This window comes from Pipistrellus hanaki (genome assembly GCF_964339955.1).
Source record: "Pipistrellus hanaki genome assembly, chromosome: 2".
In the NCBI taxonomy this organism is placed as follows: Eukaryota; Metazoa; Chordata; class Mammalia; order Chiroptera; family Vespertilionidae; genus Pipistrellus; species Pipistrellus hanaki.
The window spans coordinates 62,526,908-62,552,771 of record NC_140504.1 but is presented as its reverse complement, the minus strand read 5'-3'; the positions used below and the strand labels follow the sequence as shown (position 1 = coordinate 62,552,771).

The 25,864-nt window shown below is 37.4% G+C and overlaps 2 protein-coding genes across 2 annotated transcripts in view; both read right to left on the bottom strand.

Annotated features, from left to right (window-relative positions):
- Window positions 1–25,864, bottom strand: part of LOC311617582 (histone-lysine N-methyltransferase SETMAR-like) — a 485,271-nt gene that overhangs the window by 210,848 nt on the left and 248,559 nt on the right. The window lies entirely within an intron of this gene.
- Window positions 1,562–25,864, bottom strand: part of SLC9C1 (solute carrier family 9 member C1) — a gene marked incomplete at its 3' end in the record, with an annotated part of 101,001 nt that continues 76,698 nt past the window's right edge. The window contains exons 19-27 of the mRNA XM_084870410.1: window positions 25,107–25,255; window positions 23,286–23,411; window positions 21,772–21,870; window positions 19,923–20,096; window positions 15,430–15,561; window positions 15,108–15,293; window positions 12,324–12,444; window positions 3,772–3,821; window positions 1,562–1,627 (exon numbers count right to left, since the gene is read on the bottom strand). Of these exons, the coding sequence (XP_084726536.1) occupies window positions 1,562–1,627; window positions 3,772–3,821; window positions 12,324–12,444; window positions 15,108–15,293; window positions 15,430–15,561; window positions 19,923–20,096; window positions 21,772–21,870; window positions 23,286–23,411; window positions 25,107–25,255 (1,103 nt within the window). The remainder of the gene's footprint in view (window positions 1,628–3,771; window positions 3,822–12,323; window positions 12,445–15,107; window positions 15,294–15,429; window positions 15,562–19,922; window positions 20,097–21,771; window positions 21,871–23,285; window positions 23,412–25,106; window positions 25,256–25,864) is intronic.

Genomic DNA, 25,864 nt, shown 5'->3' with positions numbered 1-25,864 from the left:
TAATTTATATTTGAATAATGCTTAATCATTTTACAATCATGTTTTTTTAATTATTAAAAGAGTAATATAAACACATAAAATAAGAGAAGTGAACAAAACCATCTGTACTCTCACCTTTCTAAACACCTAATTGCATCACTGAGTCATTTGGATTTATCTTTTCTGGACTTTTTTATGTTAAAAATGTATATACTGTTTTTGCCTTCTCTCTTTTTTTTTTTTACATTGCATTGCACAACCAATCTTGTAATGGCTGTATGATATTTCCTTATATAGATGATATTCTGTAGTGAGATTGTACAATTTCTTATTGTTGGACACTGAACTCTTTTTAATTTTTTTCCATTAGAAATAGTGCACTGGACATTTGGTACAGATGTATATATAATACTTTGGATTATCCCTTTGGATTGATTCCTAGATGCAAAATCACTGAGTCAATTGTATGAGCATTTTTATGATTTTTGTTATAAACTTCTTTTACTCAGAAAATGTGAGAAAACAGCATCATTCTATTTTCATTGATTTCTAATAAAAAGATGTTAGCATTGAATAAAAATTGTTAATTTAAAAAAGCAAATGTTAATGTGCTATTGTTATTTAATTTTGCATTTAAAAAAATTTTCCCCATATTTTGGTATTGTCTCTTCCCTGATAGGCTGTCATAACTTTGCCTACCAGAATTATAGTGTTTATATATATTTTTTTACAGTTTTCCAAAGTAAAAGATATTGACCATATTGCAAATAACTCTTGCAAATATCTTTTCATAGTGCATAGTTAGTCTTTAAATCTATTTTAAAGTATGGTCTTTGTCATATAAAGTGGCATTCAAGAGTTTACATTTTTTAAAATGAAGATAAAATTATTTATTTGAAGGTTTTATTTTTAAACCCAGTGATATATTCTTTGTTACACAGGTCATAGAAAGTACTCATATATGTGAATATTTCCCCACAGATGCCACATTTGAACAACCAGCAGCCAGACTGGTCTATTCATTGTTCCCCTGAAGTCTTGTGTCCTCTATTCTGAACATCCTTTTCCTTTCTCCACAAAGACTTCACTCACACTCAGTAGGCAGCTATTTCTTTTTTGAATTCATATAACTTGAGTTGGCACTATCCATAGTATATCTTGTATTGTTATGTAATTGTCTTCTAATATGTTTTGTCTCCTTGAAGTCATAATTATTGCCTGTTTATATCTTCCACAGTACATGACAGCTTGGAAAATGACCTGCTGAATTGGGAGCAGCCAATGTGAAATTTAGTAGAATATAGAGAGGAAACCGTGAATCTATAAAGTTTTCAGAAATCTAGATTAAGAAATCTTATTTAAGAGTTAATTTTCCAAATGAGGATTTATAAATTATGTCATTAGGAGAAGCAGCTGGCTAATGGAAATGGATATATTGTAAATAATGACTAGTGAGAAGTGTCATACAACTCACACTACCACACAAAGCACAAAGGAACTTCTGGCCTTCATCAGTGTCTGTCTCCAGGAACAGGGGTGCTCCTGATACCCACAGCTTACCAGAATTCCATCTAGGCTTATTCTAGGTGTTCCCAGGGACGTTTGTCTCCTCCTTGGCATCACCAGGCATTTCAGAAGTCTGCCGCTTCTAGAAATTAAGACAGAAGATAATAGTCAGATTTTGGACTTAATAAAAGTCAGATATATAAAGCAGTGCTGGTGTCAAGTCTGGTCTATAGAACAGAGGACCAAGAACTGGGACTTCTGCTGGTGGCAGCACTGTGTGCTCTGTCTTAGAGACCAAAACATTTTGTAAGGAGCTGCTTGATGTTGTGAGAGGCCTTTTTATAATGTAAAGGTAAAGACACAATTGGGGGTAAGGAGGTAGGGGAAGGGTTTTAAGGGGACATGGGAAGGAAGCTGTCCCAGAAACGTACCCAGGATCCAACATCAGGGAGAAAAAGCATCTACTAAATCACCCAATTTGATGATTTCTATATGTCTCACTAACTAATGTTTCTAACATTTAATGGATTGTCTCTCACTTTTACACTACTTCCTCTATTAACAACCATCGTGCAATCAATTTTTTTAATTATGAAAAAGCACTATGGGGGCATATGTACAGGAAGATCATTAGCATCTATGGTTCTCTATTCCATTGCACAAAACATGCTGTTAAGCTAACCCTACAAGCTTTGCAGCTGGCCAGAACTAAAGAGAAAGAAGGCCTAATCAATGGGCTCTAGAAGCCACAGTATTATCTCCTCCTCATGAAAAAAAAAAAAAAAATTTTCCTTTTGTTATATTCTTGTCTTCAGCAGCAACTATGTTGGAAGAATTAGAGAAGGTGATTGTACCCATATTTTTAAGAAACATAATAGGAGAACAAAAGAAGTTTAAAGAAGTAGTTTACAAAGTTAAGAAGGGAAGTTAAGTGTATGTATTATTTGTTATGCATCACACACTTTCCATTTAATCTCCACAGCAGCACTGTGAGATAGGTGTTGCTATTATCTTGTTTTTATAGATGGGGAAAGTGATGCTTAGGCAGGTTAAGAAATTTGTCCAAGGTCACATGTCTAATAAGTGTTGGAACCAGGAGACAAACTCAGGAATTTAATGCCAGTACCCATGACCCTCCGGTCAGGAGTTCTAGTTAATAAGCAACATCCAAGGGAGTTTTGAGGAAAAGCTTCCCCAGAAAGACTACGAAATACTTCAGGAGGGAGTGAACCTCCTTCTACTATGCAGGATGGGAACTTGGTATTAAAGAAGAGGGTTGGCCTCCCGAAGGCCAGGGAACTTGGATACATCTGAGTCAAAGACAGAGAAAACACCGTCACTGTCCCCATAGAACCTATAACCATCTTTCATTCAACATACACTTGTGAGGAGAGATTGGGAAAGGAGCATGCATTTTCAGAATTTTATGACTAGTGCTAGGCTAATCAAGCAAGTGGACTTCATTGATGTACAACATATTTTTAAACAACCAAATACATAATTTTCTGGTTTGTGTATTTGTAGCAGACACTCTTCAGATTCTGAGTATTATAATTAGCATCTGCTGGAGTAATACAACCAGCTTGACAGATATTGGAGTTGAAAGTAAACACCCGAAGATCCAGCCTATCGGTAGGCTGGGATAGATATTGTGAGGGACTTTCACTCTAGTTCTGTTTGCCCCAATTTCATTTCCAGGGGCCTATGGTGTTTATTAACTTGGGACCTTTGTGCAAAGTAGTAGAGGGTTTTGAAAATCCCAATATCTCCAAGTGGCCTATTCAATTTCATCATGTACCTTGAAATTAATCAGTCTTTGTTAACCCAGTTATAATAAGTTATAATAGAACATTTGTTTTTGAGCTTCTGCTTTGTGACAGGCACTGTGAAAACAGGGGCAAGCTGCCTTCAGGCTGGAAGATCCCCAGTGCATAGCTGAGGTGGTGATGAAGCCTTCAGTCAGAGTTTCAGCACAAGGTGGAGGAGTGAGAGGGTCATGCACACTCCAACCACACCACTCTGGTAGTGCCTGGTTGCTTATGTGACTCAGAGGAATATATTGGAATTTCCTGAACTTTGTTTTTAATTTCTGTAATATTTACTTCAAAATAGAAATACAATTTCTATTGTACCTTGTGCTAAGAGAAAGTGTTCATCTCAAAGTCTACAAAAATGATTAGCAGGTGAAATGACTTAGAATAAAAGAAACACGTTGGTAGTTTAAATAAATGCAAAATTCTCTTTTATCCAAAATAAAACTTTAAAAGAATAGTACTTGAAATTTACCTTGTTACGTTTTTGATATTGAAGGTCTTCGTCATATAGTATGTCTGAAGCTGATTAAAACAAAACAACAACACTATGTTAGTTCAAGCACTGAAACGAAGGACTGTTGAATCACTCAGAGTGAGAACTTATGATCTGAAATTGGTGGTAATTCCAATTTAAAAATAGGATTAGCAGTGTTTTATTATAAAGATTATGTAAGTTTGGAAAATAGAGAAATAAAATCATCTATTGTCCCACCATCACCACACACACACACACACACACACACACACACACACACACACGAAAGTACTACCGTGCTTCCCCGAAAATAAGACATCCTCAGAAAATAAGACCTAGCGCATGGAAAGATAAGACATACCCTGAAAATAAGACCTAGGGAAACTTTGGGAGAAAAAATTAATATAAGACACTGTCTTATTTTCGGGGAAACAGGGTACATATGTCCCCCCTTTTTCCCCCATTGGCTCCAGTTTTGCCCCTGTCTCAAGTCTTTACCAGTATTATCTGTGACCAGGGGTTTTGCATATATGCATACAAGTCCTTCGGTTGATCTTTTCCCACTCATCCCCACCTTCCCTCTGAGATTCAACAGTCTGTTTTATGCTATCAAAAGCACCAGGTCCATTGATAAGCAGCAGGGATACATAAGAAAATAAATGAGTTACATTCCATGCTTTCTTGTGGTTTATGGAGTAGACAGACCATCAAACATACAAATAAAAAATACAATATGAAAAAAATAGGACACGCAATAATGGGCTATGGGAGCACACAGGAGAATGCTATTTTTTGAATTTGAAATATTATCAGTGATGGCTCCATCAAGAAGCTGAAATTTAAAGGCTAAGAAGAGATTAGCTTCAGGGAATGAGGAACTTAGAGAGTTCCGAACAGAAGGATTGTGCTAAGGTATAGGAATGAGGGACCACCAGCTCTCATTACCATGTTGATATGGCTCATTTTAGAGTGAAGATGGTAGATGGCTGATAAATGGGCAGATGGTGAAGGTTCCAATATCATATCCTGATGATACTTAATTTAAAACCCTACAAATTATAACAGTACCATGCATCCATATGGATTTAGTTCTATAATTGTAACATTAAAAAGATAAACTTTATTTAAAATAAGCAGCATAATGTTACATATATTATTGCTATTTTTACTTGGCATATGTCAGTGGTCTTTTCCAAATTACAATGTGGGAAGTCAATTGTTGATTGATATGATAATTTAATCATGTATTTATCATTAGGCATTTTGATTACTTCTAATATTTATTATAAATAATGTTCAATTACCATTTTTACTAGTTTTGCTTTATTTTTTCAGAGTAAATGTCTAGAAATTAAATTATTAATATAGCTTTTCATTGAAGTATAATGACATAAGTAGAAATCATATTACTTAAACAAAAGATATAGATTCTTTCATTGCTTTGGGAATCTTGTGATAAATTTATCAATTTAACTGGTATCAACAAAGTAAGAATATATATCAGATTCACTACATTTTTTTTGGTTACTAGGCATAATTCTTTTTTAAAAATTAATAATTAAATAAATGAAACACAAATTCTATTTCTTTTAATAGTAGCAGTGTTGGAAGAAAACCAAGATGGCAGCATATGGTATACACTTGTATGTGCTGCCTCTCACAATCACACCAAAACTACAACTAAAAGACAAAACGTTTATCACCCAGAACCACTGGCTGGATAGTTCTACAACTTGAAAGAAAGAGAAAAGAGCATTGAGACTGGGTAGGATGTGCAAAAAGCAGAGATACGGAGGTAAGCTAATGGAGCTGGTGGCTGGGTGCACTGTTTTGTTTGTTTGTTTTTTCAATCTGAAGGAAAACACAAGCTCCCAACCGCTCTGAACTCCAGTTTCTAGCAAGACTCTGGGGACTCAGACTCCTATGGGGAGAAGCAGGACTGTCTGCCATTGGGTCTGAAAGTGAGGATGACTCTTGCAGAGGTGCACACAGGAATCATTGTTTACTGCACTGGGTCACAGAACATGGGGATGTGAAAATGCAGAGACGCAGAGAGGGCTGACTGGAAGGCATTGTTGTTTGCCATGCCCTAGTGATTCTCTGAGACCCCTCCCCACCTAATTTACAAACCCACCCAGACTGTGTACAGTGGCTTTTGCATATGAATGGCCTGCCCTATGGCAGCTTAACCTAACAAACTGCAGCTGGATCAGTTCCCAAACTTCCAAACCCCAAGCAAAGAGGAAAAATATGCAGATCTTGCTATAGCTCCTGCTGGGTGGCCTTAGACAGTAGCTGACCTGTACCTCCTTGGAGATCCAGGAGCCAGTGTACCTAGTGGTCAATGTGAGATGATACCAGATTTCAACTCCTCACATCCATAAGTGACACAATCAAGAGAGAGACTCAGTGAGTACCAAAGACCCACTGAAGCAAGTCCTGTCCCATAAGGGTGTCTCAAGCATAGCATTTCTTCTATTATAGACACAGTGGATCCTCATAGCCAACTGGCCTGGAGGTCATTTCCTCCAGTGTACCAACAGCAATCAAGGCTTAACTATAACAAGACTGTGCAATCAGCCCACAAAGGGATGCACAAAGAGTGTCCACCTCCTGTGATTGGGGAGGCTGAACCACTGGGCCCTATAGGTTACCTACCACACAAAGCCACTCGATTAACACAGGGAAGCAGCCAAAATGTGGAGACAGAAAAAACACATGTAATGAATGAAAGAAATGGAAGAAAGCAAACTACTGGATATGGAGTTCAAAACCACAATTATAAGGTTACTCAAGAATCTTCTAGAAACCTCTGAAGAATTTAGTGAGACCTTTAAGGCTCTTAATGAGAATGCCCCCCCCCCAAAAAAAAAAAAAAGTGGAAAAGGACCAATCAGAAAGTAAGCATACAGTGTCTGAAATAAAGAATAATATCCAGAAATTCAACAGTAGACCAAAGGACCCCAAGAATCAAACCAAAGATTTGAAATATGAGGAAGCAAAAAACACCCAACAAGAAAAACAAAAAGAAAAAGAATCCAAGAATTTGAAGATAGTGTAAGGAGTCTCTGGGACAACTTCAGATTTATGGGAGTTCCAGAAAAAGAGAAAGACCAAGAAACTAAACACCTATTTGAAGAAATAATGACAGAAAACTTACCCTTCCTGGTGAAAGAATTAGACTTACAAGTCCAGGAAGCACAGAGAATCCCAAACAAGAGGAATCCAAAGAGGACCACACCAAGACACATCATAATTAAAACGCCAAGGGCAAAAGACAAGGAGAGAATCTTAAAAGCAGCAAGAGAAAAACTTTTAGTTACCTAAAAGGGAGTATCCATACAACTGTCAGCTGATTTCTCAACAGATACTATGCAGGCCAGAAGGGAGTGGCAAGAAATATTTAAAATGATGAATAGCAAGAACCTACAACCAAGATTAGTTTACCCAGCAAAGCTATCATTTAGAATTGAAGGTCAGATAAAGAGCTTCACAGATAAGAAAAAGCTAAAGGAGTTCATCACCATCAAACCAGGATTATATGAAATGCTAAAGAAGAGGAAGAAGAAGAAAAAGGTAAATATAATTGTTATGAACAACAAAGTGACAACAAATACATATCTATCAACAAGTGTATCTAAAAATCAAGTGAATAAAAAATCTGATGAACAGAATAAACTGGTGAATATAATAGAATCAGGGTAATAGAAAGGGAGTGGACTGACAATTATCAGGGGGGAGGGGGTGTGGGAAGAGATTAGGCAAAAATCTTATACCTATGGATGAGGACAATGGCAAGGGGTAAGAGCATGGAGTGGGGGGAATCAGGTGGAGGGGAGTTATGGAGGGGAAAACGAGGAACAACTGTAATAATCTGAACAATAAAGATTTATTTAAAAATATTATCAGTGTTAAAAGCATTTAAACACATGAAGGCTAAATAAAATATTATTAAACAATAAATGGATTACCAATGATACCAAGAAATAAATAAAATCTTTCTGGAAGAAAATGAAAATGAGCACACATGACCTAAAATCTATGGGATACAGCAAAAGCATTCCTGAGATAGAAGTTCTTCACAATAGGCCTACCTCAAAAAACAAGAAAAACTTTTCATAAGGTATCTAACCCTACAACTTAAATTATTAGAAAGAGAACAACAAGAAAAGCCTTTAGTAAGTAAAAGGAAGGAAATAATAAAGATTGGAAGAGAAATAAATGGCATGGAGGCTAAAACAAACAAACAAACAAAAAACAGTACAAAAAAAATCAATGAAACGAAGAGATGGTTTTGTGAAAAGATAAACAAGATTGATGAACCATTAGCCAGACTCATCAAGACACATAAAGAGGACCCAAATAATAAAATCAGAAACAAAATGTTGAAGTAACAACTGACCCCAAAGAAATACTAAGGATTGTAAGAAAAGATGATGAACAACTATTATACATGCCAACAAACTGGACAACCTGGGCAAAATGGATAAATTCCTTTAAAAATACAGTCTTTCAAAACTAAATCAGGAGGAATCAGAAAACCTGAGTAGGCCAATAACAATGATGAAATTGAAGCCATAATTAAAAAAATTTTCAGCAAACAAAAGCCCTGGTCCAGATGGCTTCACAGGGCAGTTTTACCAAATCTTCAAAAAACTAACACCTATCCTCCTCAAACTATTAAAAAAAATTCAAAAGGAAGGAACACTTCCAAGTTCTCTTTATGAGGCTAGCATTAGCATAATTCCAAAACCAGATAAAGACACTACAAAGAGAATTACAGGTCAATATTTCTGATGAACATAGATGTTAAAATCCTCAATAAAATATTAGCAAATCAGATCTAGCAATTTATCAAAAAGATCATACATCCTGACTAAGTGGGATTTATTCTGGGGATGCAAAACTTGTGCAATATTCACAAATTAATAAATGTATTACATCACTGAAATAAATTGGAATTAATTTAAATAAATAAATTTTAAAAAATCACATGATCAAATCAATTGACATAGAAAAAACATTTGACAAAATCCAACACACTTTTTTGATAAAAACTCTCAATAAGGAGGGAATAGAGGACTCATACCTCAACATAATAAAGGCCATATCTGAAAAACCTATAGCAAACATCATACTCAATGGGCAAAAACTAAAACCATTTCCCCTAAGAACAGGAACAAGACAGGGATGTTCATTTTCACCACTATTATTCAACACTAGAGGCCCGATGCATGAAATTCGTGCAAGAGTAGGCCTTTGCAGTTGCAGCAGCTGCCTAGATCCCTTCCTTGCAGCCATGGTGGCTGCCTGGATCCTGCAGCTGCAGCCCTGGCTTCGTCCAGAAGGCTGCCTGGTCTAATTAGCATATTACGCTTTTATAATTATAGATAGTGGAAGCTCTAGCCTCAGTGATCAGACAAGAGAGAAAAAATAAAAGGCATGCAAATTGGATAGGAGGAAGTAAAACTGTCCTTATTCACAGATGATATTATATTGTACATAGAAAATATATGCAATAAAGACTCCATCAACAAAACTACTAGATTTAATAAATGAATTTGACAAAATAACAGGATACAAAATTAACACCCAGAAATTGATAGCATTTTTATACTAATAATGAATTGTCAGAAAGAGAAACTAAAATAAATAAATAAATAAATAAATAAATAAATAAATCCCATTTACTGTTGCAAAAAAACAATGAAAAATTAAGATACTCAAGAATAAACTTAACCAAAGTGGTAAAAGACACACTCTGAAAACTATAGGATGTTGAAAAAAGAGATAGAGAAATTTATAAACAAGTGTAAGAATATAACGTGTTCATGGCTTGGTAAAATTAATATCATTAAAATGTCTAAAGCAATCTACAGATTCAATGCAATCCTTGATAAAATACCAATGGCATATTTCACAGATATAAAACAAATACTTTAAAATTTATATGGAATTAAAAATGACTCCGAATAGCAGCAGTCTTGAGAAAGAAGAACAAGTAGAAATATCACAATACCTTGATTCAAGTTATACTATAAAGACACTTTAATCAAAACAGCTTGGCACTAGCACAAGAACAGTCATATAGATCAATGGAACAAAATAAAAAGTCCTGCCGAAACCGGTTTGGCTCAGTGGATAAAGCGTCGCCTGCCAACTGGAGGGTCCCGGGTTCGATTCCAGTCAAGAGCATGCACCTTGGTTGCGGGCGCATCCCCAGTGGGGGGTGTGCTGGAGGCTGCTAATTGATGTTTCTCTCTTATCAATGTTTCTAGCTCTTTATCTTTCTCTCTTCCTCTCTGTAAAACAATCAATAAAATATATTAAAAAAATAAATAAAAAGCCCAGAAATTGACCAAAGTCATTAGGGTCAAATAATCTTTGACAAAGGAGACAAAAACATATAATAGAGTCAAGACAGCCTCTCCAATAAGTGGTGTTGGAAAATTGGATAGGTACATGCAAAAAGAATCAAAAACAAAAACAAAAAATAATGGAATTAGACCACCAACATACCATACACAAGAATAAACTCAAAATGGATAAAATATGAAACTGCCATTTGACTCAGTGATTCTACTTCTAGAAATATATTCTAAGAAACCCGAAACACCAATCAGAAAGAATGTATGCATCCCTAAATTCACAGCAGCACAATTTACAATAGCTAATATCTGGAAATAGCCTAAGTGCTCATCAGCAGATGAGTGGATAAAAAAGTCATGGTACTCATCAACAAATCAACAAATAACAAGTGCTGGTGAGGATGCGGAGAAAAAGGAATCCTCTTGCACTGCTGGTGGGAATGCAGACTGGTGCAGCCACTGTGGAGAACAGTATGGAGTTTCCTCAAAAAACCCCCACAAAAAACAAAAAAAAAACACCTAAAAATGGAACTCCCATTTGACTCAGTGATCCCACTTCTAGAAATATATCCCAAGAAACCAGAAACACCAATCAGAAAGGATATATGCACCCCTATGTTCATAGCAGCACAATTTACCATAGCTAAGATTTGGAAACAGCCTAAATGCCCACCAGCAGATGAGTGGATTAAAAAACTGTTGTACATCTACACAATGGAATATTACTCTGAAGTAAAAGGGAGTTCTTATCATTTGCAACAGCATGGATAGAACTGGAAAGCATTATGCTAAATGAAATAAGCTAGTCAGGGAAAGATAAATATCACATGATCTCACTCATTTAGGGAAAATAATGAACAACACAAACTGATGAACAACAGAGAAACACTGATCAGACCATCAAACCTTAGAGGGAAGGTAGGGGAGGGTGGGGGTCAAGGGGAGAGATCAACCAAAGGACTTGTGTGCATAACCATTTGGGCACAGACAACATGGGGGTAAGGGCATGAGTGGGAGCGATGTGGGGCTAATGGGGATATGTAAAGGAAAAAAATGGTACTTTTACACCATGAAATATTATTCAGCAGTAAAATGTATTTTGAGACAGCATGGAGGGATCAGGAGAGTATTATGCTAAGCAAAATAAGCCAGTCAGAGAAAGATAAGTATCACATGATCTCACTAATATGTAGAATCTAATGAACAAAATAAACTGATGAACAAAATAGATCCAGAGACATAGAAGCATGGACTGTGGAATCTCAGAGGGAAGACGGAGGTGGGTTGGTGGGAGGGAAGAGATTAAGCAAATAACTTGTATGCATATATATATATGAGCCATAGACATAGACCATAGGGTGGTGAAGGTCTGGGGCAGGGTGTGAAGGCAGGTTAGAAAAGATCAATTGGGGAAGGGGGAGGGGACATGTAATACTTTCAACAATAAAGTTATTTTTTTTTAATATATACATATTAGCAGTGTTAAACATTTTTTCACATTTTATTTTCAATGTAAATTTCCTCTGAATTATCTTTTACTGATGTCTCGATTAGCAACATGTTACTGAAACTCAGAATTTTAAAATTAACGTCTGTATTTCTAAATTTAGAATATTAATTTTCTTTCAGTGAAATGATATTAAATTATCATTACTTATTTCCATTATTTAATTCTTTACTATTCAATTTTTAAATCTACCTAAAACTTATTTTCACACTTTTAATCAATAGCATAATAGAAGATATGAAATAATAATTTTTATTATGTTTTAATGTTTATCATGAAAAATTTGTATGAAATTTATTAAATAGATATCCATTCAGTTCCAATGATTTATATCTCTGTTGATCAGACAGTATAAAACTATTTTTAGTATTATTATAATATAATATATCTTAATTTTGGGAAAGAGCTACAAGTTCTCTCATTAATAATATTTTTCATGTTATTTTTATAATCATACATGTTTAATTCTTATAGATGAAATATGAATAATGTATACCTATAACATAGACATTTTTAGTACAACAAATATTTTTAATGCATCCATTAAAATAAAATATGGCAGTTAAAAGGATTCCTCAGTACTCTAGACAGGATGAATACCATTTTCAAATATGTATATAGCTATTTTATAAATGGAAAGTAAGTTCTCAATTGCTCAAGGAAACATAACTCACATTCTTTTGATCCTGGTGATTTAAGTGAAGGTAAAAACTTTTCAGTGCCCCATCTATATCTTTTCATATCAATCGAAGTCTGAACAATCATTACCTTTGTGAAATTTTCAGTGCCTTGTATCTGCAAGTTGACAGAATATAAGTTAATTTATGAATAAATATCATAAAATTAAAGGTTCCTCTTGTAAGCTCCTACCTCAGGCCCGCTCTAAATATCTGTGTCTAAAAATTGGAAATATCATTAGATATTAGAAGATATCTCTGGACATGCTGGTTTTATGAAAGTCAATATTCCATATACTTTTATTGATTTTTAAATTTTTTGCTCATTTCTCTTACAAGTAAGAAAAATGATCAAGAGTTAATAATCAATGGCCCCTTAAAATATCACCCAGAGAGTTTTTTTTGGGAGGACTGTTTTTTATTTTTCACATGGCAGAAAGCAAGTTTAAAAAAAACAATGGCATTCCAGGCATGTAATTCAGCATAGAGAATATAGTCAATAATATTGTAATAACTATGCGTGGTGCCAGTGGGTACTTGAATTATCGGAAGAGGGGGGGTCATTTCATCCTATCTAATAAGAGTAATATGCAAATTGACCATCACTCCAACACACAAGATGGCTGCCCCCATGTGGTCAAAGATGGCTGCCCCCAAGTGAACCCAAGTTGACCACCACAAGATGGCCTGCAGGGGAGGCCAGTTGTGGGTGATTAGGCCAGCAGGGGAGGGCTGTTAGGGGTGACCGGGCTGGCAGGGGAGAGCAATTGGGAGGAACCAGGCCTGCAAGGGAGGACAGTTGGGAGGGTCCAGGCTAGCAGGGGAGGATAGTTGGGGGAGGCCAGGCATGCAAAGGAGAGCAGCTGGGGGAGACCAGTTTTGCAGGGGAGGGCATTTGGGAGGGACCAGACCTACAGGGGAAGACAGTTGAGGGGGACCCAGGCTTGCAGGGGAAGGCAGTTGGGGGGGACCATGCTTGTAGCAGAGGGCAGTTGGGGGTGACCTGGCCTGCAAGGGAGGGCAGTTAGGGGTGACCAGGCTGGCAGGGAGGGCAGTAAGGAGCAATTGGGCCAGCAGGGGAGCAGTTAGGTATGGATCAGGCTGGCAGGGGAGTGGTTACGAGGTTATCAGGCTGTTGGCAGATATGTTTAGGGGCAATCAGACAGGCAGGCAGGCAAACAGCTGGGAGCCAGCAGTCCTGGATTGTGAGAGGGATGTCCAACTGCCCATTTAGGGCCAATCCTGGTGGGTTTGGGCCTAAACAGACAGTAGGATATCCCTCAAGGGGTTCCAGATTGGAGAGGGTGCAGGCTGGGCTGAGGGACAGCCCCATCCATGCACAAAGTTCATGCACCAGGCCTCTAGTAAATTACATAATTGTCTAAACACTATGCTGTGCACCTGAACCTAATATAAAATAATAGTGAATGTCAACAGTAATTAAAAAAAAAATAAAATAAAAAAAAAATTAAAAAAATAAAAAGGATTGCCAACACCTGGAAAAAAAAAAAAAAAATTACAGGAGTTCCAGAAATTCGACCGTATGTTGTGGTTATTCTCAGTATGCTTGGAATCACATCAGTCCCCAAATCCATAGTGAGCAGGGCTTTTTCCCTAGGGGAGTGGACAGAGTTGGGGAAGTATGTGCTGCCATGAGATTCTCCTGTTAGGCCTTCTAAATTCCCAGCTAGCATCCACACCAAAGTTCTGTTATTATGCATTCAAAACTAGAGGTTGGGAGCACCATAGTTAAAAATAACATTTACCTTCCTGTCACTGGGCATCACACTGGTGCTTGTGGTGTTCCACTTAGAAAATTTTCTTGTGACCATTTCTCACCTCAGAATTTCTCTTAGCCTCACCTCTTATTTCTCTTGGGTTCCATATTTAGCCTGTAAGTACTTCTATCAAACCTGTAAATGTTTTACTTAATATATTTTGAGTTTCTTTCCACTTGGTTGAGAGCCTTTTTGAGGGCAAGTTGCAAGTTTCATTTGTCTTGATCACTTTAGCATCTAGCGCTGTTTCTGAACACACAATGCAGTATGCATGTGATGTGTTGTGAAATTGTACATCTAAAACCTGTATAATTTTGTTAACTGGTGTCACCCAATAAATTCAAGAAAATGAAAAAAAAATTAAATAAAAATATACACCTGCTTTAATTGGTTCTAGTCTCCTTTTCCATTTATGTTCTGTATATGTTCATTAATTCTTCCTGACACAAGCCCACTTATTCTACCCCAACATACATACACTCACCCATACATAGGTGCGTGTGTGTGCACACAGTCTTCTTTCTTTTCTTCTTCATATGGCATGGCTTCTTATTTGTATTGGAAGAAAAGTTGGCAGCTTGAAAATGAGATGTTCTTCACTTTTACATTCGTTTCAGTGTAGCTGGGGAAGTACCACTGGTACTCAGTTCAGCATGGGCCCCGAAGCACCTTTTCGGGATACTATTGATCCAGCTGAGAGAATGTAGTCCTTTTGCAATGTGTAAATTAACTTAATAGACCCTCTTTTGCAATTTACCACTGCAAAATTTAATTGTGGCCAAAATGTATAGCCAGGCCTGTTTCATTGACATTGAACAGGCATTACTTGGTGTTTGGACCACTCAGTGCCAAAGCAATCAATTAACTTGGGACAGGTATGTGTTTATGGAGTGGGATGGGAAAGGAAGAGTATAGGAAAGTGGAAAAGTGACAATTTTTCTAACAATAATACATTGTTGGACATAGCATACAGACCTGAAAAGATGAGTCAATATTTCTTTACCTGATGGCATGTTAAAGGAATTAAGGACGGTGCTTTATAAGCTTTTCGCAACTGACAATCTTCTACAGTTCCATGTATAAGGATGACATAAATTACATTTTCATCATAGATGTCAGATTTGGTGTTTTTTGGTATATCTTTTACATAAACATTACAGAGTTTCAATTGCATCTTGTAGGTCCAATCCTGGAGGGAACAACAATTTTATAGTGCACTTTTTGTTTATAAAGTTTAATATAAATTCCTAAATAGTTAATTTCTAACAGTATTTGAATGTAATTTCACTCAGAGAAAATGATATATTTACATAAGCACTTCTTACCTCATAGGATAAATGTTCCCTGATTTTTTGGGCAGTAATAGAAAGTCCAAGTTTTAGCCACATTTTATATTCAATCTGAGGATACAATTTTTCAAAAGCATTGTACAAGTGACTTTTGGGGATAAAATATGTCTGGAAAAAGCAAGATATAAATTTAACATTTTATTTTGTTCAGCTATAGTTTAAGGAAATAAGCTTTACTCATTTACCTATAATATTAAAGCTAAAAATTTAAATTATATTAGATTCATGTTACTGCCTAGAAACCTAATAAAATGTTTATATCAGTAAATATTTGTGTGATCTTCTTATACACTCAGTATTAAAAGACTACATGATACAATGAGAGGTTCTTTATTATTTTTCAGTGGTAAATAGCAAAAAAGAGTCTATTAAGTTAATTTACACATTGCAAAAGGACTACATTCTCTCAGCTGTATCAATAGTACCCTGAGAAGGTGCTTCGGGGCCCATGCTGAACTGAGTACCGGCGGTACTTCCCCAGCTACACTGAAACGAATGTAAAAGTGAAGAACATCTCATTTTCAAGCTGCCAACTTTTCTTCTAATACAAATGAGAAGCCATGCCACGTGGAGAAGGAAGAAAGAAGACTGCGTGCACACACACAGTATGTAAGTGAATGTATGTTGGGGTAGAATAAGTGGGCATGTGTCAGGATGAATCAGTGGGCACACTAGTATAAAATACAGCTACAGAAAGTAAATGGAAAAGGATCCTAGAACCAATTAAATTAAAAATTTTAAATATGTTAATTAATTTTTTTCCATTTTATTGAATTTATTGGGGTGACACCGGTTAACAAAATTATACAGGTTTCAGATGTACAATTTCACAACACATCACATGCATACTGCATTGTGTGTTCAGAAACAGCACTAGATGCTAAAGTGATCAAGATAAATGAAACTTGCAACTTGCCCTCAAAAAAGCTCTCAACCAAGTGGAAAGAAACTTAAAATATGTTAAATAGAACATTTACAGGTTTGATAGAAATACTTACAGGTTAAATCTGGAACCCAAGAGAAACAGGAGGTGGGGCTAAGAGAAATTCTGAGGTGAGAAATTGTCACATAAAAATGTAACCAAGATTTCATTGAGGTTGCATTAAATCTGTAAATCAACCTGAGGCCCAGTGCACAAAATCGTGTACCTTGAAAGGAACTGTGGGCCACAAGGCTGCAGTGGCCACAGGTTGGGTCTCGGCCCATCTTCTGTCCCTCTCTCTACCTGGCACCTTCTGACAGAGCCCCTACCCGCCCCCCCCGCCCCCCCCCCCCCCCCCCCCCCCGTCTGCTGGCCTCGCTCACACCGCACTGCTCCCACATGCTGACAGTGTCAGCCTCCCCTGCACCCACTGATGGTGAGGAACAATTGGGACCAGTGCCAACAGTGGGTGCGAGGGGGGCCGGTGCTGTCAGTAGGTGCGAGCAGCAGCTGCTGCCTTGATCACCCTTCAGGAACAGGGGGAGGTGGAAAAGCCCTCAGGGATGATCACAGCCGGCAACCACAACTCACACCCGCTGATAGCATCGAGCGATTGGGGCCAGGACTGGGTGCTGGCAGTGGGGGCCAGTGGGGGCTCCATGCTAGCAGCAGGTGGCTCCAGAGGCTCACCCCAATGACAGCAACCAGTGCCCTGCCTTGGTCTGGCATCCCCGCTCACTTGCTCTACTATCCTGCCACAGCCAATACCCACCATGTCCTGCAGGCACCCCCCCCTGTGGTCAGCACACATCATGGTGACCTGTTGTTCAGTTGCTCAGTTATTCTGCCATTCAGTTTATTTATTTGCATATTAGGGATATATATATATATATATATATATATATATATATATATATATATATATATATTGGAAGAATTGATTTCTATATATATAAAAGCCTAAGCGATTGAATGACCGAACTACCAAACAGTTGGTCAACTGGTCGCTATGACATGCACTGACCACCAGGGGAAGATGCTCAATGCAGAGTTGCCCCCTGGTGGGCAGTGCACTCACAAAACAGGAACCTCTCCGGCCTTTGTGGCAGCGTTACTGAGCAGTGGTGGTGGCAGGTGTAGTGGGGTCGGAATGAGCGGGAGCAGCGTGGTGGTGCCTGGCCTGGGCTTGGGCTCCTTCCTGGCTGCATGCCACTTTGCGCACTACTATATCCCTCGAGGGATGTCAGACTGCTGGTTTTGGCCCAATACCTGTAGGATGGGGCAAAAACCAGCAGTCTGATATCCCTCAAGAAGTCCCTGATTGTGAGAGGACACAGGCCAGGCTGAGGGATCCCACTGATACAGAAATCCATGTACCAGGCCTCTAGTCTTAAATAAAATTATGGCTTCCAATCTACGAAAAACGTTCTACCTCTTTATTTACTTAAAGTTTCCATAAATTCTCAAGAAAATATTTTTTTAATTTAGTTTTCATTGTAGAAAAGGGCTTACACATCTTTGGTTAACTTATTTACTTATATAGTACAATAGGATTAGAAAAAAATAACCTGACATAAGAATTATAAACAAAACACCAAAATTATCTCTGTAGATGACAGATCTACATTTCCAAAATCCTAAAGAATCTACCAAAACTAACTAGAATTTATAACAAATTTAGCAATGTAGCAAGATACCACTTCAAATTCCAAACAACTGGAAACAAATTTAGTTTCGTCTCATCCTGTGTATGTGCAGCTCACCCCTCAACCAGTGACTTACAGAGAATCATCCCACAGACTTCTCAGTCCTTCCCAGGCAACTCCTCGTAGGCCGGAATGTACAGATTCCTGAGAGGTTAGCTGCCACAACTTCCAATCTTTCCCTTCTCGGCTCACCTTCTGTTTGGGTTTTTGTTGCTTGTGGTTGGAAACTGTCCTAGACAGAGGGTCAAGGTGGATGTGGGGCGTATTTTGAGAGTTTCTCTTCTCTCAAGGTTTCTAGATGGACACTGCCTGTTTCCCATTGGCTGAAAACACTTGCCTCATTTATTTTGTTAAGTTCTATGGTTGTTTCTGGTGTGTGCTAGTATGCTGCCAGTAGCTTCATTATAGCCAGAAGTTGAAGGATAGGGTATTTTTATGCAATCCCAAGTGTTGTATAATTCTACTTGTATATAGTCTAATATGTGCTGCTGAACGATAGAGACATTTTAAAGTTTTCCCTTACCCTTTTTCTCTTCTCCACCCCTTTCAGGGCAATTAGGTCATTTGGCCTGAAGGGCCTCCCACATTCTAGATATATCTAACTATTTTCTCTTGGTGTTAATTAAAACTTGTTTCTCCCCGTCATATATTTTCTATAAACCGGGTAGATCTAGAGGTTTTGGGTTTTTGTAGAAGACATTGTGGATGGTGCCAGTACTTCTACTATATCATATCATGAGGTACATGATACTACGTTGTCTTACTCTTAATGATTGTCCTTAGGTGGTGTCAGCCTGGTACTTTCATCATAAATTTCCCATTAAAATACTCCACACCTATTGATGGTTGAAGCTTAGATCCATTATTTCATAGGGATGGAAAGTCGGAGACATTCTAATTCTCTCGTTTATATTTGTTAGCTGGAATTCTTTACAGAAAAAATTTTCCTCATCTTTTTTTTTTTTTTTTTTTTGTTACCTTGGAAGAATTCATAGAGAAAAGGCAGGATAAATGTTTAGTTCTTTTTATTTTTTATTAATATCCCCAAAACATTATTGGAAATAAAAAATTGGTGTCATCGTGACTTATGGACTTTTATATATTTATGGTGTTCAATTGTTTGCTGTTATTGTTTTTTGTGTGTTCAAATTAGGCCAGTTGGAGCCTCTGTTGCTTTGAGCATTTTTGTCCTCAATCTCGTCTAGGGAAACTCCCATCCATTTTACTCAATTTTTCTAATAACAGATCCTAGTTGTCTGAATTTTCCCCTTTTTTACCCTCCAGATTTTGTATTCATAGTTAACACATCTTGCCTAATTTCCCCATCGGAGATCTCATATGATTGTTGGGTTTTTTTTATGATTAAATGCTTCTTTCAATATTGTAGGTTAACTTGTTTTATTTTTTTTTGTTAACCCTCACATGAGGACATTTTTTCCATTGCTTTTCAGAAAGGAGGGAGGAGAGGAGAGAGACAAAGAAAGAGATAGAGACAGGGACATCTGACCAGTTGCCTCCCACATGCACCCGACCAGGGGCCAGGAGCCAATCCAGGTACCTGCCCTTGAACAGAAATTGAATGCACAATCCTTCTGTGCACAGGTGGACACTCTAACCACAAAGCAACACTGGCAGGACATTGCAGGTTAACTTTTGCAAGACATTTTTTCAGGACACTATACTGGGTAAGTACAACTACGTTAAGTTCTGTTCCTTTGCCATCTATTTTTTAAAAAATTCCCACTAGATGGTAAGCATATACTAAGTACAAAGATAACCTTAAATTTGATACTTGATATTTAACAGGATACAACAGTAAGATATAGGTGATGTTTTCTGACCTCCACTACAGTTTTGCAGATGGCAGAATATTTCATGGGTTCATTAGTTAAACAGTTCAGTTCTCCTATTGTTTCCCCACTGATCACATATTCTGTGGATATTATCTGATGGTCTTTGTCCTCTGATTCATAGAGTAATTGGTCAGCCATCAAACCTGATTTTGATCTTTGAAGCTGTTCAGAAACAAAACAAAAAAAAAAAAGAGAAAAATATGTATGCCAGATAATATATCAAAACTATCTAACTTATGGCTTTCTTTACTGTTGTTTTTAATCCTATCTAATAAAAGAGTAATATGCAAATTGACTGTACTTCTGCTATACCCACAAGCCATGCCCACCAGCCAATCAGGAACAAATATGCAAATAAACCCAACCATGATGGCTGTAGCCACAAAAAGGGAGGCTTGGGTTTCCCCAGCAATAGCAATAGAAGAAGCCAAGCTTTCCACCTGCCCTTGCCTCCCTAAGGCAGGTGGAAATTATAGAAGTTTTAATTAAAAAAGGTAAATAAATCCCAACAGAAATGGCAGCAGCCACATAGCTGGAAGAGCAGGAGGCTAGGGTTGCCTATGGTGATGGAGAAAGCCAAGCTTCTGCAGTCTTGATTGGCCTAGGCCTCCACTCCAGGCTACAAAGTTTCAATTGTAGAAGATAAAGAAATCCCAGATACCAGGGCCTCCACTAGGGTCACCAGGGGTTGTGGCCAGCCTGCAAACCACCACACCCCAAGGGAACCCCCACCCTGATCTGGGACACCCTTCAGGGCAAACCAGCTGGCCTCCACCCATGCACCAGGCCTCTATCCTATCTAATAATAGAGTAATATGCAGATTGACCACCACCACTTCAACACACAAGATGGCTGCCCCCATGTGGTCAAAGATCCTGCCTTTCTCTATGTGGACACAAGATGGCTACCACCAGATGGACAGCAGGGGAGGGCAGTTGGAAGGAACCAGACCTGCAAGGGAGGGCAGTTGGGGGCGATCAAGCCTGCAGGGGAAGGCAGTTATGGGTGACCAGGCCGGCATAGGAGGGAAGTTAGGGGTGACTAGGCCTACAGGGAAGGGCAGTTGTGGGGGACCCAGGCCTGCAGGGGAGAGCAGTTGTGGGGGGATCAGGCCTGTGGGGGAAGGCAGTTAGAGGTGACCAGGCCTGCAGAGGAGGGCAGTTAGGGGTAAACAGGCTGGCAGGGGAGAAGTTAAGCATCAATCAGGCTTGTAGGGGAGTGGTTAGGGGGTTATCAGGCTGGCAGGCAGAAGCAGTTAGAGGCAATCAGAAGGCAGGCAGGCAAGCAGTTGGGAGCTTGCCATCATGGATTGTGAGAGGGATGTCCAACTGCCCATTTAGGCCTGATCCTAAATGGGCAGTTGGACATCCCTCAAGGGGTCCCAGATTGAAGAGGGCGCAGTCTGGGCTGAGGGACACCCTTCCATCCCCCATGTATGAATTTTGTGCACTGGGCCTCTAGTAATTTTAATATGTGCCTATTATTTTGAAAATATTTATTACTTGTATTTTAAGCATATTTATTTAATTCGTAATCACTTAGAAATAAAGCATTCTTAAATACTTCAATCTTTCTGATTCCTCTTACTTAGTCAACTTATACCTGCATTAAATGGCTTAATGCCAAACTCAGACAAATGCAAGATGAATAAAAATTTATATTATAATTTTCTATCTTAAATATGATCCTTTATTTATTTTTTGTTATCTATGGAAAAGTAGCTGCTAATTTAAAAAAGAAACAGTGTAGTCCTTAACAGAGAAAAGTACTAAATCTCAATTTTATAAAGTTTTTAACTAATGTTCACAAGTGCATTTATAAAGAACTCTTCCTTACCTTTATCATACCTGAAATAATTATATAAATTCCTTTGGTCTCCTCACCTTCTTCAAATATAGTATTTCCACAATCAAATGTTATAAGTTGGGCTTTTTCCTAGAATATAATCATCAAAAACATGCTATAAACAATATTTTAACAGTGATTGGGGATGTTGAAGTTTACACTTTAACATTGTTTTTTTTACAATTTTAAAGTAAATATCACTCAATAAAATCTGAGGCATTGCATTAGTAATAAGTTTGTAAGAGAAAATAAAAATTATGAATAGCAAAGAGGAGAAGGTGAATATTCATAAATATATGTAATTTCAGATGAGTTATTTATACATGGGTTAAGAAGAAATAATCTAACCTAGGGATAAGAATGTAATGGAAGAATGAAAATATTTTGTCTGGATGAAAAATAATAATATATGCAGGCTAATGGCAAATATGTTTCAGACACACATGCTCTTAAACATCAGAAGAATAAAAATGTATTTATTCTAAATATTTTAATCAGGTGGACAAATATAACTGGTCTTTTGGCACCAAGTAGATGTAGAGAAAGAATGTTATTAGAACAAGATAGGCCCATTTATTTGTTTATTCCATAAACACTTACTGAGAACCCCTATTCAATAAGCAAAGTGCCAGGGGATGAATATTCAGAAAACGAATGAGTTAAAAAATATAGTTCAAGAGGGAGATATAAAGATGATTGTAATGTATATGCTTAGTGTTATAATAATGGTGTGTAATGAGTCAAATGGCAAAACCTTTGGTCCTTCAAAATGGGGAAGGACCATGGGATGATTTATTGGTAGAATGTTTGACCCCAAAGCCTACTTTTTTGTGTACCCTCTGTAGGAATGTTTTCAGAGAATCAATAATTAGGGAACTTTTTTTTTTTTTTTTAAAGGGCATTTCAAGAAAAGTAAATAACACCCACAGAGGAAAAGAATTAGAAAACAGTATAAAATGTTTGAAGCACCATGAATGATTCAGTATAGAATACAGAGTACATGATGAATGGGCAAGATGGAAAGATAGGCAGGAAGCAGTCTGTAGAAGACTTTGCATGCCATTCAAAGGGATTCTGATTTTATCCTACAGGCAATAAAGGACATTTAAAGAATTTTAACTTGGCCCTAGTTGGTTTGGCTCAGTAGATAGAGCATCAACCTCTGACCAAAGGGTCCTGGGTTCGATTCCAGTCAAGGGCACATACCTTGGTTGCAGTCTCCTCCTTGACCCAGGCCCTGGTTGGGCTCATGCAGGAGGCAACCAATTGACGTGTTTCTCTCACATTGATGTTTCCCTCTCTTTTTCCACTCTCCCTAAAAATCAATGGAATAATATCCTCAGGTAAGAAGTAACCCCCCCCACACTCCCCCCCCCCCAAAAAAAAAAAGAATTTTAAGCTGAAGAATATCATGGTTAAATCATTATTTTAAAAAAAATCATTTGTTGGTATATTAAAGATGATATTTCATTAAATAAGACATCAGTAGAAAATAAAAATATTACCTGAATAAAGCTTATATATTCTTCATTTTTATCTAACCATGGAATATGGTATAGTGCATCAGCAAGAGTAAGTGACTTGACAATGGGTTGAAAATCAAGTAATTCTCTTTTTTTGTCTATTATTAACTAAAATAAAAAACAATTAAGAAAGAAGATGAACAAAACTAGTGGTCACAGAATGCTTAAAACAATTATGGCTTTGCACTGTTTTTCTTTCTTTTTTTCTCTCTCCAGATTTTCTCTATTTTGTATGTTTTATAGGTTTTTTATTTTTATTTCTTTATTATGTTTCCCCCACCCCCCACCCCATTCCCATCTCAAACCCTTCCCCACATATGCCCCCAACCCCCTGTTGTCCATGGCCACTGGCTAGGCCCATATGCATGCACACAAGTCCTTTGGTTGATCTCTTCCCCTTACCCCCACCCTTCCCTACTTTCCCTCTGAGGTTTGAAAATCTGATCGCTGCTTCTCTTTCTCTGTGTCTGTTTTTGTTCATCAGTTTATGTTGTTCATTATTTCCTGTAGATGTGTGAGATCATGTGATCCAAGAAATACTCTTGTAAGAACCGAAACTGTTTCCCTCTCTCTCTCTCTCTCTCTCTCTCTCTCTCTCTCTTCTCTGAGACTGGTTTTTCCAAGAAAATTTCCAACCTCTTTCTTCTTATAACATCTTTCTGCTATGATATTCTAAAATCATAAATTAAACTTTTCAAAATAAACCTTTTTACTAAAGTGCAGCAGATAGGCCCAAAATGCACAGACCATAAAAGTTCATTCAAAGAACATTTACGATGTGAAAACATCTGGGTAAGCAGCATTTAGATTAAGAAATAAAACATTTTCTGTATTTTAAAATCCTTCCTATGTTATCTACTTGTCAATGCTCCTATCCAAAGATAATCATTCTTCTATCACCCAAATCCAGCTTTGTCTGGTTTTCAACTTTATTTGCGTAAATCAAAGAGTATGTGTTTGTTTTTTGTCTGCTTTAATTTGCTCCACATTTTGTTTCTGAGATTCATCTACAATGCTGCAGGGAGAAAAAATGCACTCATGTTATTTTCATTGTTGTATAGGTTTATGTTGTTATTATACTGCAACTTATTCTACTATTGATTAATACTTTAGGTGCTCCAGTTTGGGGCTTTGTAATGCTTCTATGAGTGTTTGCTATACATATGTACATATTTCTGATGAATATATAGTTATACCATCTAATTGCTATGTCATAAGAAACATGGTCAAATTTAGTAGATTTTGCCAAACAATTTTCTAAAGTGATTGCATCAAGTTACACTCCCACTCTAATGTTCCACTTGATCTATTATTTGCCTACACTTGGTATTGTCAGTTTAAAAAAAAATTAAGAATTCTGGTAGTTCTGTATTGCTCATTAATTTTAGTTTTCATTTGTATTAAGCTTATGAAATGGTATTTGGCACCTTTTGTTATATTTATTGGCTGTTTGAATACCTTTTGTTGTGAAATGCCTATCAAATCTTTTGCCCATTTTTTAAAAATGGGTTTTCTATCTTGTTCTTATTAATTTGTAAGAGATTTTTATATATGATGTTAGGGAAGGGTTCAATCATAGAAAGAAGTGATCCCAAACTATGGCAAGAGAGGACAGAGAAATCGACCACTGGAGCTGCAGGAAGAAAACTCTCTATGGTGTGTGCTTTGTTCTAGAGAACTGTTTTAAGTTAAATATTCATATCTCAGCGATGACCTATATTGGAAAGGGCCAAGAGTAGGTTTGAAGATCATAAATGAATATACATCAGATAAGTATAATTGCCTGAAGACATTCTTTCTTACCTTGTTAATTTCATTGGCTTCAAGTTTATGAAGAATTCCTTTTAACCTGAAAACTCTAACAATTTCTCTAGCCAAACTGAGCATGACGTTAATCTCCTCCTTTGTTTTCATAGTGACAGCAATTTCTGGGTGATCATACTCCAAGTAGCCTAAAAAAATAATAAAAATTAAAAGTTAAAATGTTTCATTTGGATTAGAAACTAATATTTCTGCTCTAAATACATGGAATACAGCCCTCAACACAGGAAAAAAAAAATCTCTCTTCCTAAAGAGGCCTCTGCAATCAACCATTATTCACCAGGAGTTGCAGAGCTCTGCCTGCTATTTTCTTGTCTTCAGTTCATTTTTGTGCTGTGAAGAAGGACAGATCGCCTCAGTCTTAGGACTAACAATTCCATCAATACACCTGCTCTGGACACTTGAAAGGCTCTTATAAGCTCTAAGTCTGAAGTTCATGACTTAACTTTTCTATTCTATTGACTACAGACTGGGCACTTAGATATGGCTTTTGATTAAGTCTTTTCACTCAGCCTGGGTCATTTTCCACTCACCCTGTCTGTGTATGGACATGCCTCATCCATCTACATGCTCTGCCTGTCTAGTCTGGATTCCCAGATGCCCATGAGAATTTCATCCTCCTAGACTGTACACTTGGGCTTTTCCTTGGTCATGACTTCTTGTGTTGCTTGACAAGTATCTGCCATGTAAGTTCTCTCCAGCGTGGCCTCATTGCCAGGCTTGCTGCATCCCTTTGCTAC